The 18318-nt window shown below is 43.7% G+C and overlaps 1 protein-coding gene across 1 annotated transcript in view; it reads left to right on the forward strand.

Annotated features, from left to right (window-relative positions):
- SLIT1 (slit guidance ligand 1) overlaps nt 1-18318 on the forward strand; it is a 117242-nt gene that overhangs the window by 25827 nt on the left and 73097 nt on the right. Inside the window, exon 4 of the mRNA XM_081192217.1 lies at nt 625-696. Within this exon, the coding sequence (XP_081048343.1) occupies nt 625-696 (72 nt within the window). The remainder of the gene's footprint in view (nt 1-624; nt 697-18318) is intronic.

Here is an 18318-nt window from a genome sequence, read left to right on the forward strand (position 1 = left end):
CACTAAAACTGCACACATCTGTATACAGATAGGTAGCTGTGTTGGTCTGACGCAGTCGAAATAATAATAATAAAAATGTCCACTAGCTCCTTAGAGAGCAACTAAGTTTGTTCTGGGTATAAGCTTTTGCGTGCATCTGAAGTGTGCATGCACACAAAAGCTTATACTCAGAACAAACTTAGTTGGTCTCTAAGGTGCTACTGGACATTTTTATTTTGACACATCTGTATAGATTACCTGTACATTCCTACGTACCTTTGACAGAATTTGTACCCCTCTTTTCTCTTGAAAATACACACTTGTACCTTTTATCACAAGTATTTTTATGTTCTTAATCTGTAAGGGTGTGCTGAAGCAAATGGAATAGTTGGCTGAAAAATATCGGCAAAGGTTTTAGGGAGGTATTCTAGTTAAGCTGTGAGATCATTGGGGCACAAAGACTACTAGTGGCAGCAACAGTACCAAGTGACCTTTAAGCCCAGCTGCTATTGTTGTAGGACATATAATAAGGTGCAGAACCTGTGGACGCCCAACTCCCATCAACCCAGGCTACCATGACCAGTGATCAGGGATGATGGGAGTCTGTGAATGCTTATGAAACTTCCTTCCCCTCTGTTTTCCTAGACGTCTGAATCGGAACCAGCTGCACACTTTGCCAGAGCTCCTATTCCAGAATAACCAAGCATTGTCTCGGTTGTAAGTACCTAGAAATATCTTTCATATTGCTTTTGTTTTTTCTATATTGAATGGGAAAGCAGCAAGAAAACGGTTTTTGGTGTGGTGCACCAATTGCTGTGTACTGGAATTGGCTGATGGGGGTACCAGAACATCAAGGGGTGGATCTGTGGTGTGCCCTGAATGTGTAGAATGAGAAGTGGGTCACCTTTGTCCAGTCCACAACTGCCACATCTTGAGATCCAGGTCACAAGAGTTTTAAGGCATGGTACAAATTGAGGCTGCATGCACCCTGACCGGTTCGTAGAACAAAAATGTAGTTTTTCTCAGTCCAGAATCATTCATCCTCATCATCAACATGCTGCTTTCAGTCTTTGATTCTAGAACCTGCCATTCTCAAGAGGTGTGTGGTTACTCGGTCCACATTTGAAAACCCTCACCTTGATTAGGTTATCTATGCCTTTTCCTTCCTGCACATGCCCCAGGTAAATAAAGTAGGAAGTGGTGACTGCAGTCTTGGTATACACCCACCCACAGTGTTATTGGGCAGGTGTTGATACATTCCCCCATTCATGGGTCTGCTTACATTTCTCTTCAAATGGACACACTGCATTTCAAATGGAAACAATCTGCAATGAGGTCCCAGTCCCCTCTGAATTAAACCAGCTTCTCAAGCAATGTTTTTTAAGGAAGGTGGAATACGCAGTAGCTCTAGATTGCATGCGAACTACATAGAAGAAACAAGTACTCAGTCTCCATTGATTCTAGAATAAAATGTTGTGTGTACACAGCCTGGTATTATTGCCACCTGGGTATGGAGAGACCAGTGGGTTCTTGAGATCTCCATACATATCACTTGGAAGCTGAGGACATTATGTGTATTGGACATTTCAAAGGTCATGTGTTGCACACAGATGACCACAATCCACCATGAACTGCAGATTTTAGGTGGACTGAATCCTGCTGAATGCCTACATAGAATAGCAGCAAAGATATGGAAGTTGATCATTGATCATTTATCTAGAAAGCCTTCCTGTAAAACAGAGGTGGGGGATATTTTTCAGCTTGAGCGCCATGTTCAACAGGGGCTGCTTGCTGGTGCTGGACAGGGCCAGAGGCAAAAAGTGGGTGGGCAAGCGGATGTGACTGTTCCCTTTGTATACAGTGGGCTTCATTCCAGACATGCAGAAGTCAGAGGTTTCTACGCCCCAAATTGCATAGGTACCATTAAGCATCCATTTGTATCTGTGTATACCTGTATACCCCACAAAAAAGGGCTGTGATGAGTGATGCAAAAGGACTCTTTAGATTTTTGCTTTGCTGAGTTGATTGTGAATCTAAACATTTTGTCTCCCTAGTTGAACAGACAATATATAATCACTTCTATCCTCCCTTGCTAATTACCAAGAGCTAGGAAAGACAGAAAATGAACAACTGTGTCTTTTAAAAATAAAGATTATTGATAAAATGTTCATGTAAAATAATTAATAAAAGGAAGTATAAAATAACATTTCCTTTGTAGACCAGCCTCCTTAAAAGCTCGTGCTAATAATTTGAAATATGCAGTTGCCCATAAAACGTGTTTATAATTATGTATTTCTTTATGGCTTCTATAAATACAAAAGTAACAATGACTTGCGTAACATGTTTTCTTCTCTGTGCACCGGCAGCTGCTAACAAAACATTATCAAAATCATAGGGGGTGGGCACCTGCCAAGGCTCATTATCACATGTTGGAGGGATTCAAAAAGGGCTTCTGGCAAAGCTTTTGAGTCAGAAAAAGCCAATTGCATTGTTAAAGTGTGTGTGTGTGTGTGTGTGTGTGTGTGTGTGTGTGTATTTGTGTGTGGGCACAAACACAGAAGGTAGAAGCATTAGCAGAGATGACAGCTTGCAATAGGAGAGCTACTAGTAGAAACAAATGAATTACTTAAGCTGAGTTTTTGGCTTGGAATACTTTTTGGTTTTTAGCTTTTGTAGAGGTTGGTGGATAACCATGAGTCATTTCATTTTTCCTGTCTTATTTCCCTTCCACATCTTCACTTATCCAGGCTTGCCTGATTTTTAAAGACCAATTTCTAGAGGCTGGTGGAAGGACTTTCAGATCTCATTTAAGAACAGAAGTTCATACAACCACAATTAAAAGATTTTAAATCATCACAAGTGTCCTTGTAAAAATTATATGTTGGTATACATTCTCCTTACACACAGAGAGAATGAGGGACCTTACTGTGTCAGAGGTAGCCAATGTGAAGCCTTGCAGATATTTCTGACCTACAGCTCCCATCATTCCTGACTATTGGCTACACTGGCTGGGGCTGGTGGAAGTTGGAGTGTGATAACATTGAGAAGGCGCCATTTATAAGGGGAAGGGATGGGCTGCAGTGCATCAGAGAGTAGTTAATTTTTATCTTCATTTTGTATCCTTCACTTACGAATTGCCTTTCTAATGACATATGAGTTTCTTAGAGAGATTAAAAACTCATGAAGATCAGAAAATCAACATGTATTAGCTTCAAATGCTTACTTACATTGTTCCTTGCTGAAGGCTATGAATATGTGGCAGGGTACAGATGTCTAAAGCCATATTCTTCCGAACAAGTGTCTGAAATGGACCCCTGTCAGAGCTAAGGAAGACAAGCCATTAGACTTAACACCGTAATGTTGTCATTGCATTTTTACCCATGCAAACCAGACTCTGCAGAGTGCCTGGAATTATATTGGGAAGAGGTAAAAAGCCCAGTTGAAGAAGCCCACATGATCATAGCACAGTATCCTCAGCCAGTGGGTGGCATTCTGTGACTAGAAAAAGAGCACAGCCATGTATGTAAGGGAAGAAGAGGTTTCAGAGAATAAGTGTTTGCTCCCCTTCCCTCTCCCAACATTTTAAGGAGTGCCAGGTTGATTCCTGAGGAATGTCAGCTTGGCCTGGTTTGTTTGGGGCTCCAATCCCAAGAACAAGGATAGGAGGCATGTGCAGATATTTCCCACTGCTCTCCGGGACATGCTTCTCATCCAGATGCAAGACCTTAGGAATGAGTGTGAAAGGAAGTACCAAGGAGATGGTTTCCTCTGTTTTATATGTGATTATAAAAGGACAAGAGAGGGGATAGGCCTGTGCCAAGCCCCCTAAAAGGCACGGTTTCTGAGGCAGCCGTTACCATGGCAGCTGATGGCTTGATCTAGCTCATTGCCATTGACTGTCGACTTTGCTTCTTCAAGCTGTTAAACAGTTATTCACTGTTGTTGGACAGTGTGCCCCCACAACTGTGTATCGCCCCCTCCCAGAACGATGTATCCCCAAGTCATACTCAGAACAGACCCATTGAAATCATTGTCCTTGACTAAGGCAAGTGTATTGATTTCAGTGGATCAACTCTGAGAATGGCTTAGTTGGATGCAAATTTCCATAAATAAAAATGTAGACATTTGTGAGTTTGCCTGAGGGGCTCCAGAGCATATGTGCACACAAGTGCACACTCACAAACCCACACATAAAACCAGGGTGTCACGCTAACTATGAAGTTCTGGATGGATTAAGCCCTGCAGTGCAAAGCTACTTCTTCCCTACCTGACCTGGCCTGGATGTGATTAATTTTCAACCTTATGTTAGATGCAGCAGATACACACAATATTTATATTATTTCATTATATTATATCATAAGGCATTTCGGAGAAAGGCAATGGCACACAACCCTATTTCTTGGTGACATCTGAATCAGATATGAGGCTGTGCAAGCTCTGGGCCAGTGTCTGGATGCAGTGGTGGACCTGCAGGAGGGCTAATGAATTGTGTTTGAATCCTGAGAAGATGGAGGCTCTTTTGGTACCCCTGGATGTATCTTTGTCCCTAGAGGCTCAAGTGTCCTCTCTGGCTAGGAGTGCCTTCTACCAGCTTCATCTGGTTCACCAGCTATGGCCATTCCTGGTCAGGGACAGCTGAATTCTGTAGTTCATATGTTGGTAACCTCAAGTCTGAATTACTAAATATGGTGTACGTGGGGCTACCCTTGGGCCTCGTCTGTGGTGGCTAAACTACTGGTGGGGGCAGATAGGTGGCAGCATGTTACACTGTTGTTAAAATCTCTGCAGAAGCTGCCTATCTGCTACCTAGCCAGGTTCAGTGTTCTTGTATTAATTTACAAAGCTCTGAAAAACTTGGGATGAAATAGAAGAGATGGTGGCTATGGTGCCCCGTGTCAAGGAAATGGTGATGGGGGAGGTAGAGGATTCCCTCCCTTATTCTTGGGGTGGGCCAGCCATGTCTGCCTGGTTCTGAGTTTTTAAAAAATGATGTGCATTCATAAGCCCTTGGTCTAGAATGAAGGAATGCAAGTGGTCAAATAAGCTGAGAATTGCATATACAACTTGGGGGGGGGGGGTTGTCCCTGTTGGGGGGGACAAATGTTAAGTATCATGAGCTTCCACATACCTAAGTTTCCCTTGGGTACGCTGTAACCTTTGATTTGTTGGTAGGAAGAAGCATTATCCTTTCATAGTCATTGGCACAGGGCCACTCAAATTCAGTATTGGAGGACTTTGTAATGTTTGCTGCCATGGAACAACTGTAGAACTCAACATTCATATTCCACAGTCTGATAATTTTCCAAAAAGACACACAGATCACACTAGGAAGTGGTGTACAAGAACTGAGGCTGCCAGAAGTGTGTCTTTCAGAAATATGGGTACTTTTCTTTAGGTGTTTCGGGTATTCATAGCTCTTTGAGAACCTTCGTTCATTCGGCCACGATGCTCCCTCCCCTGGAAGGACTCCCTTGGTTGTTGTATTTCTTCCGTACAGTGGTGCCTCACAAGACGAAAATAATCCGTTCCGCGAGTCTCTTCATCTAGCAGTTTTTTTGTCTTGCGAAGCACCCTGTTAGCGGCTTAGCGGATTAGCGCTATTAGCAGTTTAACGGCTATTAAAGTCTTAGCGGCTTAGCGGCTAAAAGGCTATTAGCGGCTTAGCGGCTTAGAAAAAGGGGGGGAAAGCAAAAAAAAATGGCAAGACTCCCAAGACGTTTTCGTCTTGCGAAGCAAGCCCATAGGGAAATTCGTCTTGCGAAGCACATTGAAAAACAGAAAACCCTTTCGTCTAGCGGGTTTTTCGTCTTGCGAGGCATTCGTCTTGCGGGGCACCACTGTATTTATTGTGTTTCAGGTATCTCTGGAATACAAAATCTTACCAAACTGAGGCGAGTTGTTAAAAAAATTAGGATATCCTTGTATATGCTTCAGTCTCAGATATTAAGGATGTCACAGAACAGACTTGTAATTATGTCCCCATCTCTCTTTTAAAAAATGCAAATAGAAAAAGAAAAACCAACACCATTAGCTCACATTAGCAAAAAATAATAAGTCGTCAGTCCTGCTTTAAACATTAATATAAACAGTCCAACTAGATCCCCAAATGAGATTAATGATAGGTAAGATAAAACTTTATTCGCATTAGCCAATGGCCATAGCAACAGTAAAACATTACAGTGTACGCAGAAACGGAAATTTGATATAAGAGCACAATTTAAAGTCCTAAATCAACTGTCAGTTAGTGGCCCTTATTCTGATTGCCCCTGCTATGAACCTAGCAACCTTTGCTGTTATCTGCTCATTTTGATCTGATAGAAGAAAGGACATTGTGGCAGTGGTTGAGCGCCCTGGGATGGTTAGTATGAGTGGAGTGATGATCTCGTTCCTGAGGTCTTTGTAGAGAGTACAAGACAGGAGGACGTCTGCCGCTGTTTCGGTGCTATGATCTCCACAGGGGCAAAGGCATTTCTCGGGTGGGATCTTTTGTAATCGACCCTCAAGTACCGCAGATGGAAAAACATCCAGTCTTGAGAGATTAATGATGATATATGTTCAAATGTAGAAAAGGCTTTGAGTATGTGTGTCTTCATGTGTGGTGCATTATTTGCCTTTTGGCATTTCAGGCCTGGTGGCAACACCAGTGCATTAGCTGATGTATATTTAGCTGGGCCCTGTGTCTTAGGTGCTGTGGGATATTTAAGTTCATTCGCTGAACTTGCGTGAGTCACTTTGTGAGTCACTTTGGAAAGAAGGATGCCAGGGATGCTGTAGGCAGTGGCCTGTGGAGAAACACTGCCCAGTTCGCTGGCTGGGCACAGAGTAGCTTCCCCACAACTATCACACCTCGTCTTCCAACTTTCAGGACGTAGGCTGAACCAGTCAGAGAAACCAAATGCATAAGCTGTGCAACAGCATGCCCACAGTCTGGTAATGGCACCTCTTTAAAATTATGTTACAGACATTGCTATAGGTCTGGGGTCATAGATGTGTGTGGAAATGGCAAACAAGTATATGCTGACTGGAACTAATGCTGCATCAAGGTCACCTCTGACTTTTACATTAGAAATAAAAGAATTAAGATAATTATTGTAGAGCAGAATTCTGCCCCTCCCTTAATCGGCTCTGTCTTTAATGCCATCCTTGTAAACCCAAATCTCATCAACAGAAGATGGATGTGGGAGGGAGGAATGTTTAGGAGACTCCCTCATATTTCCTTCCTTTGTTGGCCAAGAGGTAAAACAGCTAGACAGAGGCAAGGGGGAGTGGATGGTAGGGGAGGGATCCTAGTCTTAGAAGATCTGGGTCTTCACAGTTTCTGACCATTTCCCACATCACCTTTAGTTCCTTGTCACATTTTAAGCTTTGTGTTGTTCTTTTACAGAGAACAACTATGTACAGTGCTTGGAACTTCTATATTGACTTCTCCTGACTACATGGAGAGTATCCATGCCTTTAACTGAATGTTTCTGCAAGTATTTGCTGTTGGTGTGGAAATTCTCCTTGGAATTGGGACGGTCATAAGGACAAACTGTCCAACATATTAGAGCTGGGCAGGGAGAAAAGCAACATCCTACATAGACCGTGGTAAAGAAAATGAGCAGTAAGCCCAGAAATTCATTAGTTTAGCACACAACCCAACTATGAATATATTGGGTGATGTTAAGCAGGCCACTACAATATTCCAAGTTTGAAACACTACTGTCCCCCAACTCACATTTATAATATGAGGAGGATAATACTGACCCCAGTGTGCTGCCAGACTCAAAGCCTGGGGTGACTCCTTGTGTTCTGACTTTCAGTGAGTTGTGCATGGAGTTCTCCTCTGATGTTTACTCCTGTCTCCTCTCCTATGGATCATTCCAGCCTTAATATCCTGTACTAGTCATAAAATGCCCTCTGCAGTTTATTGTTTTCTCCTATAACACAAATAGTATTTTCCCACCATGACGATGATGAATTCGGTTAGGGTGAAACCGAGTCTGGTGCATTTAAATCAACTCTGAGCACTAGCAGGAATGACAGCCTTAAACTGCGGTTACCATGCCTTGCATGGGAAATCTTGGTCGCACAGCTGGAAGTGGTGTCACCCTACAAGCCAGCTGTCCTCCCATGCCCTTTACGAGTCTCGTTTTAGAGGATGGCCCTTTATTCCTCACAGTCTCTTTGAATACAAAGGATGCCCCCTTTTTCAGTTATGAATGTTTCTCAAGGCTATTATTAAGTGACAAACAAGCTGGTTTGGCTGTAACAGTTTCCCTCAAGAAGCCTTCGGGGTGTTCTTTGATGGGAGGCGAAGAATTCCCAGCATCTATACAAAATTACATTTCACTTAGGAGAAATCATGATAGTTCAAAACCTGTTGAGATTTGTAATGTAATCCCAATGATCACTTTTGCAAATGACATTTTTTAAAAAAATATCAGTCCTAGGAAATGCTTTTTTCTGGGGGGATGCAGGGGAACGCATACCCCTAAACATTTTGTGAATCTAAGTTTGGCCTCAATATGAGTAGGATAATCATATTGAGTAGGAAAATGAGAGTACCCCTAAACATATTTTTTAAAGAAAAAAAGCACTGGTCCTAGGTATGTGGCTCCCATTAGTTGAAGTCTGCTCTAAGCCTTTGGCCTGTAATTGTGATTGTTAGCTGTGGCTAGGTAGGCAGGTTGAGAGGGCGTGTTGTGGCAGTGGGGAATTTCTCTCTCTCCACCTCATGGACCTTTGTGTAAAAGGACTAAGACTTCAGTCAACTACCCACTTACCAGAACTCAATGGGACTTCCTTCCAAGGGGGCATATACAGGGTGAGTCTTTTAAAAGAGGCCCTGTGGAACATGTGTACTCTGTATCCACAGGGCCTCTTTTAAAGGACTCACCCTGTATAAGGCTGTACCACTGTGGGGGAGCAGGCTGTGTCAGCTAATGGGCAAGACAGTGGTATGTTTAGATTAAAGGGAAAGTTTCAGTGGGAAAAGCACAGTGTGGAGAGAAGATGGTGTTTGGGGGAATTGACCTGAGGCAGGACTCAAGTCATCAGCTCCAAGGAAGGGTACCTGCTAATGTTGATCAGTAACCTGCATTTGAACTCAGATTTCTGCATGTGTGGATTTGGATATGGACATGTCTCTTTGGGCATTCTTTCTACAAGGTATATTTCATCTTAACTGAACAACAAAGGCTGTGCATACAGCAGAGTGTAATGCCCATGTGGGTTGCACAGATTTTTCCATGTGAACTTTTGTGTACATTCATCTACGCATACGCATGAATGCTTTGAATTGAACTCTGTTCCCATCAGCGCTAGTGGACTGTGCTTGATGAGGTGTATTTACCCCATGTTGCCGTTCCCTCCCCTCAATTAGTATTTCCCTACCCTCCCTAAGTTCTGAAAACCTGAGGTCCATTGTGGGAATGCATGAAGGCATTTGTTTATGTGTTTTCATCTATACTTTTTTTTTTGAGATACAGGTTTTCCAACATACCAGACTTGCCCAAAATACTGGGTTACTGTTTTGTTTTGTTTTGTTTTGTTTTGTTTTGTTTTGTATGCATGTGTATGTTCAGCCTGACCTGGCCCCACCAGTAACCCACCCTCTCTGAGTTCTGGAAAGCTGAGGTCCATTGTGGGCATGCACACAGGTATCATGGGTACAAAATAGTGGGTTAAAGAATACAAAGTAATTATGTGTGTGTCCTGACCAGCCCCACCAACAGCTTACAAAGGAGTGACTCACCAACAGGGGGTGTGATGATAGGTGACGGAAAACACCCTACCCACACAATGTGCTTCCATACATTCACAGTTGGGTAACATGCAATTTTATGTTGGATTTCTCTCCTTAGGAAAATCCAAATTAAATGGGGTGGGGAGAGTATGGACTACTACTTGAATAAGAGCAACGTTGTATGGATGACGCAAAAGATTTGGACACTTGGGGTGCATCAAATCCACTTTAAACTGTTGTGCGGACACTGCTAGAGAGTCCTATAGCAGTATAAAGACTTGTCGTTTTCCATGCCTCAGGCTATCATGGCTGCCTCTCCTGAAGTTGCTCTTTCCTAACTGCTGTTGCATCACTGACTATCTTCATGGTTTATGTGTGGTGTAGTTGTTTTGATTTAGGTCCCTCATTCCCTTTAAGATGGCATATATAGGTCTACGGTATTTTGTCCCCGCAGGAAACCTGTGAGATAGGTTAGGCTGAGAGGTGGTGATTTACCAAAGGTGTCCTTAAACCTATGCTCTTTGTCCTCTGGAGAGTATCTCATTAAGTAGCCTTGGTGCCTGAAAATGGTGCTTAGTTGATATTTTGCTGGAGAGCACCTGACCTTGCTGACCCTGCCTCAAATGGGGTTTAATTAAACTGTCAGCACTGGACGGAGGAACAAAGGGCCAGGCCTCCCCCACTTCTCCCCAGTCTCACACTAGCAGGAGGGCAGTGTCACTGTGAAAATGAAGAGCTGTTAAAAATGAATCTTGTTTCCCATCAAGGAAAATTACCAAGGCGGGAAGGTGACCTTGGCAATCATGCAGCCAAATACATTTCCATCGCTCTCGTTCTTGCTATGCATATAGTTGGTGACCCACAGTGATGTCCGAAAGATAGGCAAAAGTGGTGACAGGGAGAGAAAATTGTGGGGATAAAACAATGTAGGTTTCAAGATACAAGTTGCTTGTTATTCCTTGCCGGCCTGGCCACAGAGTATGATCGTCTGTCTCCCTGCTCTCTTGACTCTACAGCTGTTTTATCCAGCTACTCTATACAAGGCAGCATTACTGTTTTCCTCCACACCATGTGAATGACAATGCCGTGCCTCCATCTCTGTGGACACTCACAGCACTCCTGTCCACATTCACAGTCTTCCAAATAAGGATCAAACCAGACATTATACCACAGACTTGCGTAACAGTCACTTTCTCTCAGATAGGTAGACAGAATGGATATAGCTATAGATATATCAACCATGGAGACTTCATTTTCGAGCAAAGGACTGGCAAGGCGGGGTCTGCTTAATCTTTTCTCCCTCTGCTCAAGATTCACCCTTCCTCAGCAGCTTTGCCACCTATGGAGAAAGGACATAGATACCTCTTTTCATCACAGGAGAGGCAATTTTGAATGGGGACTGGAGGGCAAAGGGTGAAGCATTCCCTCCCCTTGCTGTATCTTCACTGAAGATTGCAGCCGCCTGTGGCTCCTTTTTATTCTTTTACTTTAAAAACAAAGAAACCCAGTCTGCTGTGTGACTTCTAAGATTATTGTTCAGGAATCCATACAGTTTGTCACTATCATGATCAGAATGAGTTCCTTTTAAAGGAAGCAAATAGGAAACCTGGTTAACTAAGCCTATAAATGTCACTGGGCTGCCATTTCAATTGGTTTAGCCTATAGCCGCTCAACAGTATTATGAATACCAAATGTCTGAACCTCCAGTTCCATTAAGAGGATATAGTTTTATTGTAGAATTGGGGACACATGGCAATATAGGCACTTTTCTGAAGCTAAGCAGGTCTGGTCAGTTCCTGAATGGCAGATTGCCTCGAACCCCATCTCCCCATTTCTGCAGGAAAAAATAGGCAGGTATCTTATACCTGTTGATGCCCCCCCCACCCCCAAATACCACAACTGCTTTCAACTAAAAACAACAGCATGGGATATATGGTGATGGTTCTCTTGCCAACTTTCATTCAGGCAGCAGTCTAAGAATCTCTTTCCATTAATCTCCAGTTCCATCACTTTTCATAACAAATCCTCTTTTGGCATACAGTTTCCATAGCACACATATGAAATGTCTTCTAGGCAATAAAGAGGTAATAGATGAAGAGACGGTATCTTGCTGGTTATTAAAGAAGTTATCAACAAAGGCTATTTGCATTTTGACAATGCATGTTTAGGGCTTTCTACAGTGGCGTACAAACTGACCTAATTTGCAGATTTTGACTTATTGCCTTAGGATAGATGCAGTGCATGTCCGTCCAGTCCCCCCACACCCTTCAGTGCTTTGACTACTTGCTGGAGATGCATAGTTTCTCTCCTGGTTGCAAATATGTATGTTTGATGAGGCAATGAACATCTTCCAAACTTGGAACAGACCCTCAGCAGTGTGTTCCATGTAGTGCCGCAAATCAGGACCATCTGTGGAAGCAGCAGGTGTCAGTCATTTTATGTGTTGTCGGAGCAATCAGATCTACACCAAGTTTCCTTTTTCTAAACAACAACAGCAATACAACCCATTGGGTCCAAGATACTTTGAATTAAGGCAGAAAGTAGGATATAATAAATAATATAATATATAAGCATGCTATCATAGCTATGTTCTTTGTGAGCTCTTAGAGATAAATGAATACAGTGGTAACTCGGGTTAAGAACTTAATTCGTTCCGGAGGTCCGTTCTTAATCTGACACTGTTCTTAACCCTGAGGTACCACTTTAGCTAATGGGGCCAACTGCTGCCACCACCGCACAATTTCTGTTCTCATCCTGAAGCAAAGTTCTTAACTCGAGGTACTATTTCTGGGTTATCGGAGTCTGTAACCTGAAACGTCTGTAACCCGAGGTACCACTGTAATAGAATCATGGAAGTGTGGAGTTGGAAGAGACCCTGAGGATCTTCTAGTCAAGTCCCCAGCAATGCAGAGATCTTACCTAAAGCATCCAAACTCTGCTTAAAAGCCTCCAAGGAAGAAGAGGTCACCACCTTCTGAGGATGTCTGCTCCACTGTTAAGCATCCCTTACCATCAGAAAGTTTCTTCCGGGTGTTTAGTCGGAATCCCCTTTCCTGTAACTTGAATCCAAGTTTGCTCCATCTTCCATGTGACAGCCCTTTAGATTTCTGAAGGTGGCTATCATGTCTCCTCTCAGTCTCATGTTTACAGGCTAAATATACCCAGCTCCCTCAACTGCTCCTCATAAGACCAATGACTAAATGTCTACTTTTAGAACCGTAGAATCACAGAATTGTAAAGTTGGAAGGGATATTGAGGATCGTCTAGTCCAGCCTTTCTCAACCTGTGGGTCCCCAGATGTTGTTGAACTACAACTCCCATCACCCCTAGCTAGCAAGGCCAGAGCTCAGGGATGATGGGAGTTGTAGTCCAACAACATCTGGGGACCCACAGGTTGAGAACTGCTGATCTAGTCTAACCCCCTGCAGTGCAGGAATATGCAGCTTTCCGTATGGAATCTGCTACCACTCTTTAACCAGCTGACCTATCTCATGCCATCAGGAATGCAGTGAATAGGCATTTCAGCCCCCAGTGGAACAGTGACAACCTGTTGATTTGGTGCTGGTTTGGACCTGACCTGTTTTCTTTTTCTTGGATGTAACATTCCTGCAAAGTGCTTCCTGTGAGGTGAGAGTTTTCCTGCCTTTATGCTTCCCCCCACTGGTGAGGGGGCAACTCTTGTCACCCGACATGTCAGGGTTTACCATTTGCAATTCTCTACCACAATCCCATAGCGCTGGGGAGGTTGAGTGTGTGTGCTTAAATGGCATAACTGACAAAAGACCCTTCTGTGGGAAGAAGGCAAGAGGCTCGGTGCTGAGAGTGATTTGCCGAATACCAATAAGGAGGAGAAATTTGCTTTGCCAAAATGGTTGGGGTGGGGTGGGGTGGGGGGAGGTGTGTGTCTGGGTCTGTGCAACTCAGCCTGGAAGGAGGGGGAGAGTTGTGGATGCAGGGTTAATGTCAACAGTGATCAACAGGAAAATGGGATGGGATGGGGGGGGTGAGCTCAAAGCAACAAAGAGTCAGTGTGGCTGGGTGACAGTGATAACAAATGAGGTGCTAATGGGTGAGGAGGATCACCAGAGTTCTTAGTCCAAAAGGAGTTGGCATGAAATAGACAGCTATACTTGGCTGTGTGGTGGAAGAGGCTTCAATCTGCACCCCTGCTTTATGTGCATAAAAGTTTCAACTGTGTCCTCGTGCATGATGAAATTAATTTTCTGCATGAATAGCCAATCAACGAATGGAACAGAGGGAGCAACTTTATTATGAGCCACACCATGGTCCATCTCATTTGGTATTTTCTACACTGACTGGCAGCAGCTCTCCGGTGTTGCAGGGAGGGGGCTCTCACAGCCCTACCTGGAGGTGCCAGGGATTGAACCTGGGCCCTTCTGCATGCGAGTCAGACACTCTCCCACTGAGCACAGAATGCAGAAACATTTTCCAGGACTGAGACTGCTGGTGTTACACTTCCTGGCCTAGGGTATGGCCCATATGTTGTAGTGCATGGAGTGCTGAGCATGAATGGGTTCAAATTCCCATTCATGGTGCAATCCTGTACACACCTAGCACTTACTTCCGAGTAGACATGCCTACTTAATTCAGGAAGCTCACTGGGCAGCCCACCTCTCAGCTTCACTCATCTCAAAATGGATAAAATTGGACAATACCCATTTGCCACCACGCTAAGCTCCTTGGAAGAGGGGCAGGGATCCTAGCAATTCTCCCAGATATTGATAAGGTAACTTTTATTGTTTTTCATTGCATAGAAAAAGGCACCTTCTCCTCCCCCCCGCCCTTTTCTTGTGTCAGTGCAAATAGCCCACCATTTATCAGTTTCCAAAATTCATCTTTTTTTAAGCAAAAGTTTGGAGCTCTGAGTACTACCCTTGGACACTGCTGAGAATTCCATCTATCCAGCTGGTCAATGTTATTTCACCAGCAGAGCCACAGAAAATAATCCTTTTGAGGGTTTAGATGCTATTAGCAGAATTAAAAAGACCATCCTCCTAATGTGGTTTAGCTCAATCCATATAATAAAAATAAGTCAAAGCAATTAACAGAAGTAAATAAAATTGCCAATGGTTTACTAAGCAAATCAATCTGGGATAATTCGATTTGTGGAAAATAGAGAAGTAAAGGCTATTACTGGATGCTTTTAAGTGGGGATTATTAGGAATGGCTGGTAGGTAGGAAGCTTGTGGAGATGACAGGCTGCCCTATAGCTATGCGTTAATACTGAGCACATTTGCCCTAGTTGCTTTTTGTCCATTGATTTATCTCGGTTGGATCCACTTCTGATGAGCAAAACCTGTGGCTTCTTTGTTCCAGCAGCCCCTTAATAAGAACCCTTTCTTTTTGTTGATTTTGCTGTCTCTTTTTGTTCATACCCTGCTTGTACTATTCTTTCCCACCCTGTTTGTGCTGCCTGTAGTCTTGAACATGCGGTGACATTTCCAATTATGCCTGCCTGTGTTTGCAATGGGACTCATGTCAGTGTCTAGGCAAATCCCTGTCAATTGTGCTTGCTTAATCACTGGCATTCCACTGCTCAAGGGTATCTGCTCAAGTCTGGGCTCATTGCAAGTGGTCATGGCAGCAGGTTTGTGTCCCACAACACCTCACATTTTAGAAAACTGAATATGGTTGAATATTGAGAAAGGAAGAGATTTAGCTTCATGTCAGTCTAACATTACGTTATTATTGTGTATGTGATATGTGTTCTTAATGTAGTTAAACAATTATGATGAAAGATATGGGGTGGGGATCATTAAAGGCAGTCTGGTTTTGATTCACACACTGCTAGAAATACCTGATAAAGTATGTGGTCCTGTTTCCAGTTTACAGTAGCTAGATGTGAATAAGTTACAGATAGGTAGCCGTGTTGGTCTGCCATAGTCAAAATAAAAAAATTCCTTCCTGTAGCACCTTAAAGACCAACTAAGTTAGTTTTTGGTATGAGCTTTCGTGTGCATGCACACTTCTTCAGATAGACAGATGTGAATAAGGTCACTCTAAAGTCTCTTAGCATTGGCAGAGGCCACAGATGCACAAATAAGGAATCTGCATTGACCCCATAAGACTATTAGCTGAAGGAAACTGAGTGGAGTTGGGGGCCTTTGCAGAAGTATTTATTTGCAGTATTTATATATCACTTTTCAGGCAGACCTCACAAAATGGTTTATAAAAGATTATTAAAACAATAAGCAATGCTTTTAAAAAGTCACAATAGAGTGGGCAAGACAACATGTTTGTGCAGAAGGAGCTGTTACCGCTTCTTCTCCCCTCCTCAGGGCAAGGTGCTCCTGTAGTGGCTGTTTTGGGGAGAAACATGGAGCCCCCAGCCAAGGATCAAACTTGTGACCCCTGGTTTACAAGACCAGTGCTCTCACCTCTGAGCTATGAAGTCAAGTAGAAGTTAATTAGGATCATGTGCTCACAAGGGTTGATGCTACACCTGATGACAGTGAAGCACAATACCTGTGAAAGTGGTGTTGTGAATTTAAAAACACCCAAGTCACTTAAGAGCTCCAAGCAGTTGCTCCTCCACCACCTTAGCCATAACGGAGGGGAGGATTCTAAGTAACTCTGCAAACAATTGTGGCATATTAGCAGGAGTAGAAAAACTCTAGCAAGGAAGCAGAGCTGATACATTAAGGCAGCACAGGGATACACCACTGTGTCCTTGTGTCTATAGTACAGTACAGTACTGTTCTCACAAAGCTTTACCAGATGGGTACTTGCACAGACCTTGAGGCTAGCAACAGATATAGGAAGGTCAGATGAATAATGCTTGTCTTCTCAGAGCCCTTACAGGTACTCTGTCTCTTGGGAATCTGCACACAAACATCCACCAAGATCCTTCCCTCCACCCCAGCATTTGGGCCTAAAGGGACAAGGCACCCCATGCAGGTAAGCAAGTGAGGGAGGACTCACCTGGAGGGCAGGGTCCTTGCTTTAAAGCTTGACACCTGCATCTCCTCCATCCCTCCTCCTAAATTCCCCAAATGCAAGGGGATGCCTTCCGTGCTCTGGAGAGGGCAATGGGAAATATAGTTACCTCTGCTGGTGAATACAAGGCACTCTTGCTTGGCCTCTTGCTACTGCTGGCCAAACACAGCTTGTTTTTCTTTGCAGGGCACATGAGCACAGCAAACAGAAATTACAGGTGGCACTTCATTGCATCTCCCTGCAGCGGATGGTTGAATGTTGTCTGCCGTGAGAAGTGAACATCCAGATGCAGTGAACAGGTGGATTGCCAGTGGAAAATTGCGGAGACCAGAGTGAGGCATGACCAGTACCTAGGGAGATATTTTCCCCTCCTTTATTCATCTGACAGTCCCAAAGTAGCACATGGTTACTTGAATTTAATGCCTGTTACCATCCTCAAGTCTCTTGTCTCTCTGCAGGCGACAAGGCAGCTATTCAACACACTCAAGAGGCAGATTCCCTGTGCTAGGCAGACAAAGCCTACAGTAGCAGTACCAGCAAGAAATTTCTCTGTGGGGCTACCATATTTTTAGTTCTAGTAGGGCCCCTGTGCCTTTCCAGAGTGTACAATGCACAGTAATGTATAAACTGCTGCATTACCCAGGGTAGATATGCTGTGATGGAGAGAGGTATGTCAGGCAAGGTATGCAAGGCATTGGGGCCTTGCAAGATAAAGAAGGATGCCAACCCTCCATTATTCTGTGATGATGCCAGATCAGACTACAGAACCAATGTTCTTCAATAAAACTTGTGACCACTTTAGCTGTGCCTCTGTTCTCATTAGCTGATGGGGAACCTGCATGTTTCTCTCCTCAGGATGGGACGCACTAATGGGAAACAGTATCTTTAATCTTCTACCACAACATTTCACCAGGGATCAGGAGCCTGCCTATAGTGGGACACTAGCAAGGGAAAATGGAGGTCTTAGTAGCACAGTGCTGACATCTCTCACCCCCTGCCTCCAGATACTGTTCAGGTGAAAATGAACAATGCAGCTGGTTGGATGAGGAATGTTGGGTGGATAACAATATGTCCTAGGAAAATAAAAGGCAGGCGCAGGCAGTCATCTCAACAAGTGCATGTTGCAGAATAGAATGAAGGAGGCTAGCAAAGTGAAAGGTTTCCTGTGACAGAGACAAGTCAGATGGTTACCTTGGGGTATTTGTTTATGTTCCAGACACTTTGGTTGGCTATCACATTTCACTCTTTTTGGTGTGAATACATGTCCCAGAACTTTGTCCTGTGAAATTTTAACCAAAGGTTGAAACCCAATCTTCATGTAGAAGAAGATTGTGCTTTTCCACTGTGTTTTTCCACTTATCCATGGCTCCAGTTAGGGTTCCTTTGGAGTTGGACTACAGGTCTGGAATCTCTTGGTTCCATGCACAGGTAAGCTGGCGGGTGACAGGTGGTGTGTACTCATGGACGTGGCCTCTGGACAAGCACAAAGATGTTAGCGGTTGGTTATATGGCTAAGCTGTTGCTCTTTGAGTTTTTGTCCTGCTCCTTCTCCATGTTTCCACCTAAAATTATTGTTGCCATTAGAGCCCTGGGAAGTTAAGCTTTGTCCTGCGATGGACACATTTTTTTCTCCCTAAAGTTGCACCCACATCTCT

This window comes from Podarcis bocagei (genome assembly GCF_964188305.1).
Source record: "Podarcis bocagei genome assembly, chromosome: 4".
Lineage (NCBI taxonomy): Eukaryota > Metazoa > Chordata > Lepidosauria > Squamata > Lacertidae > Podarcis > Podarcis bocagei.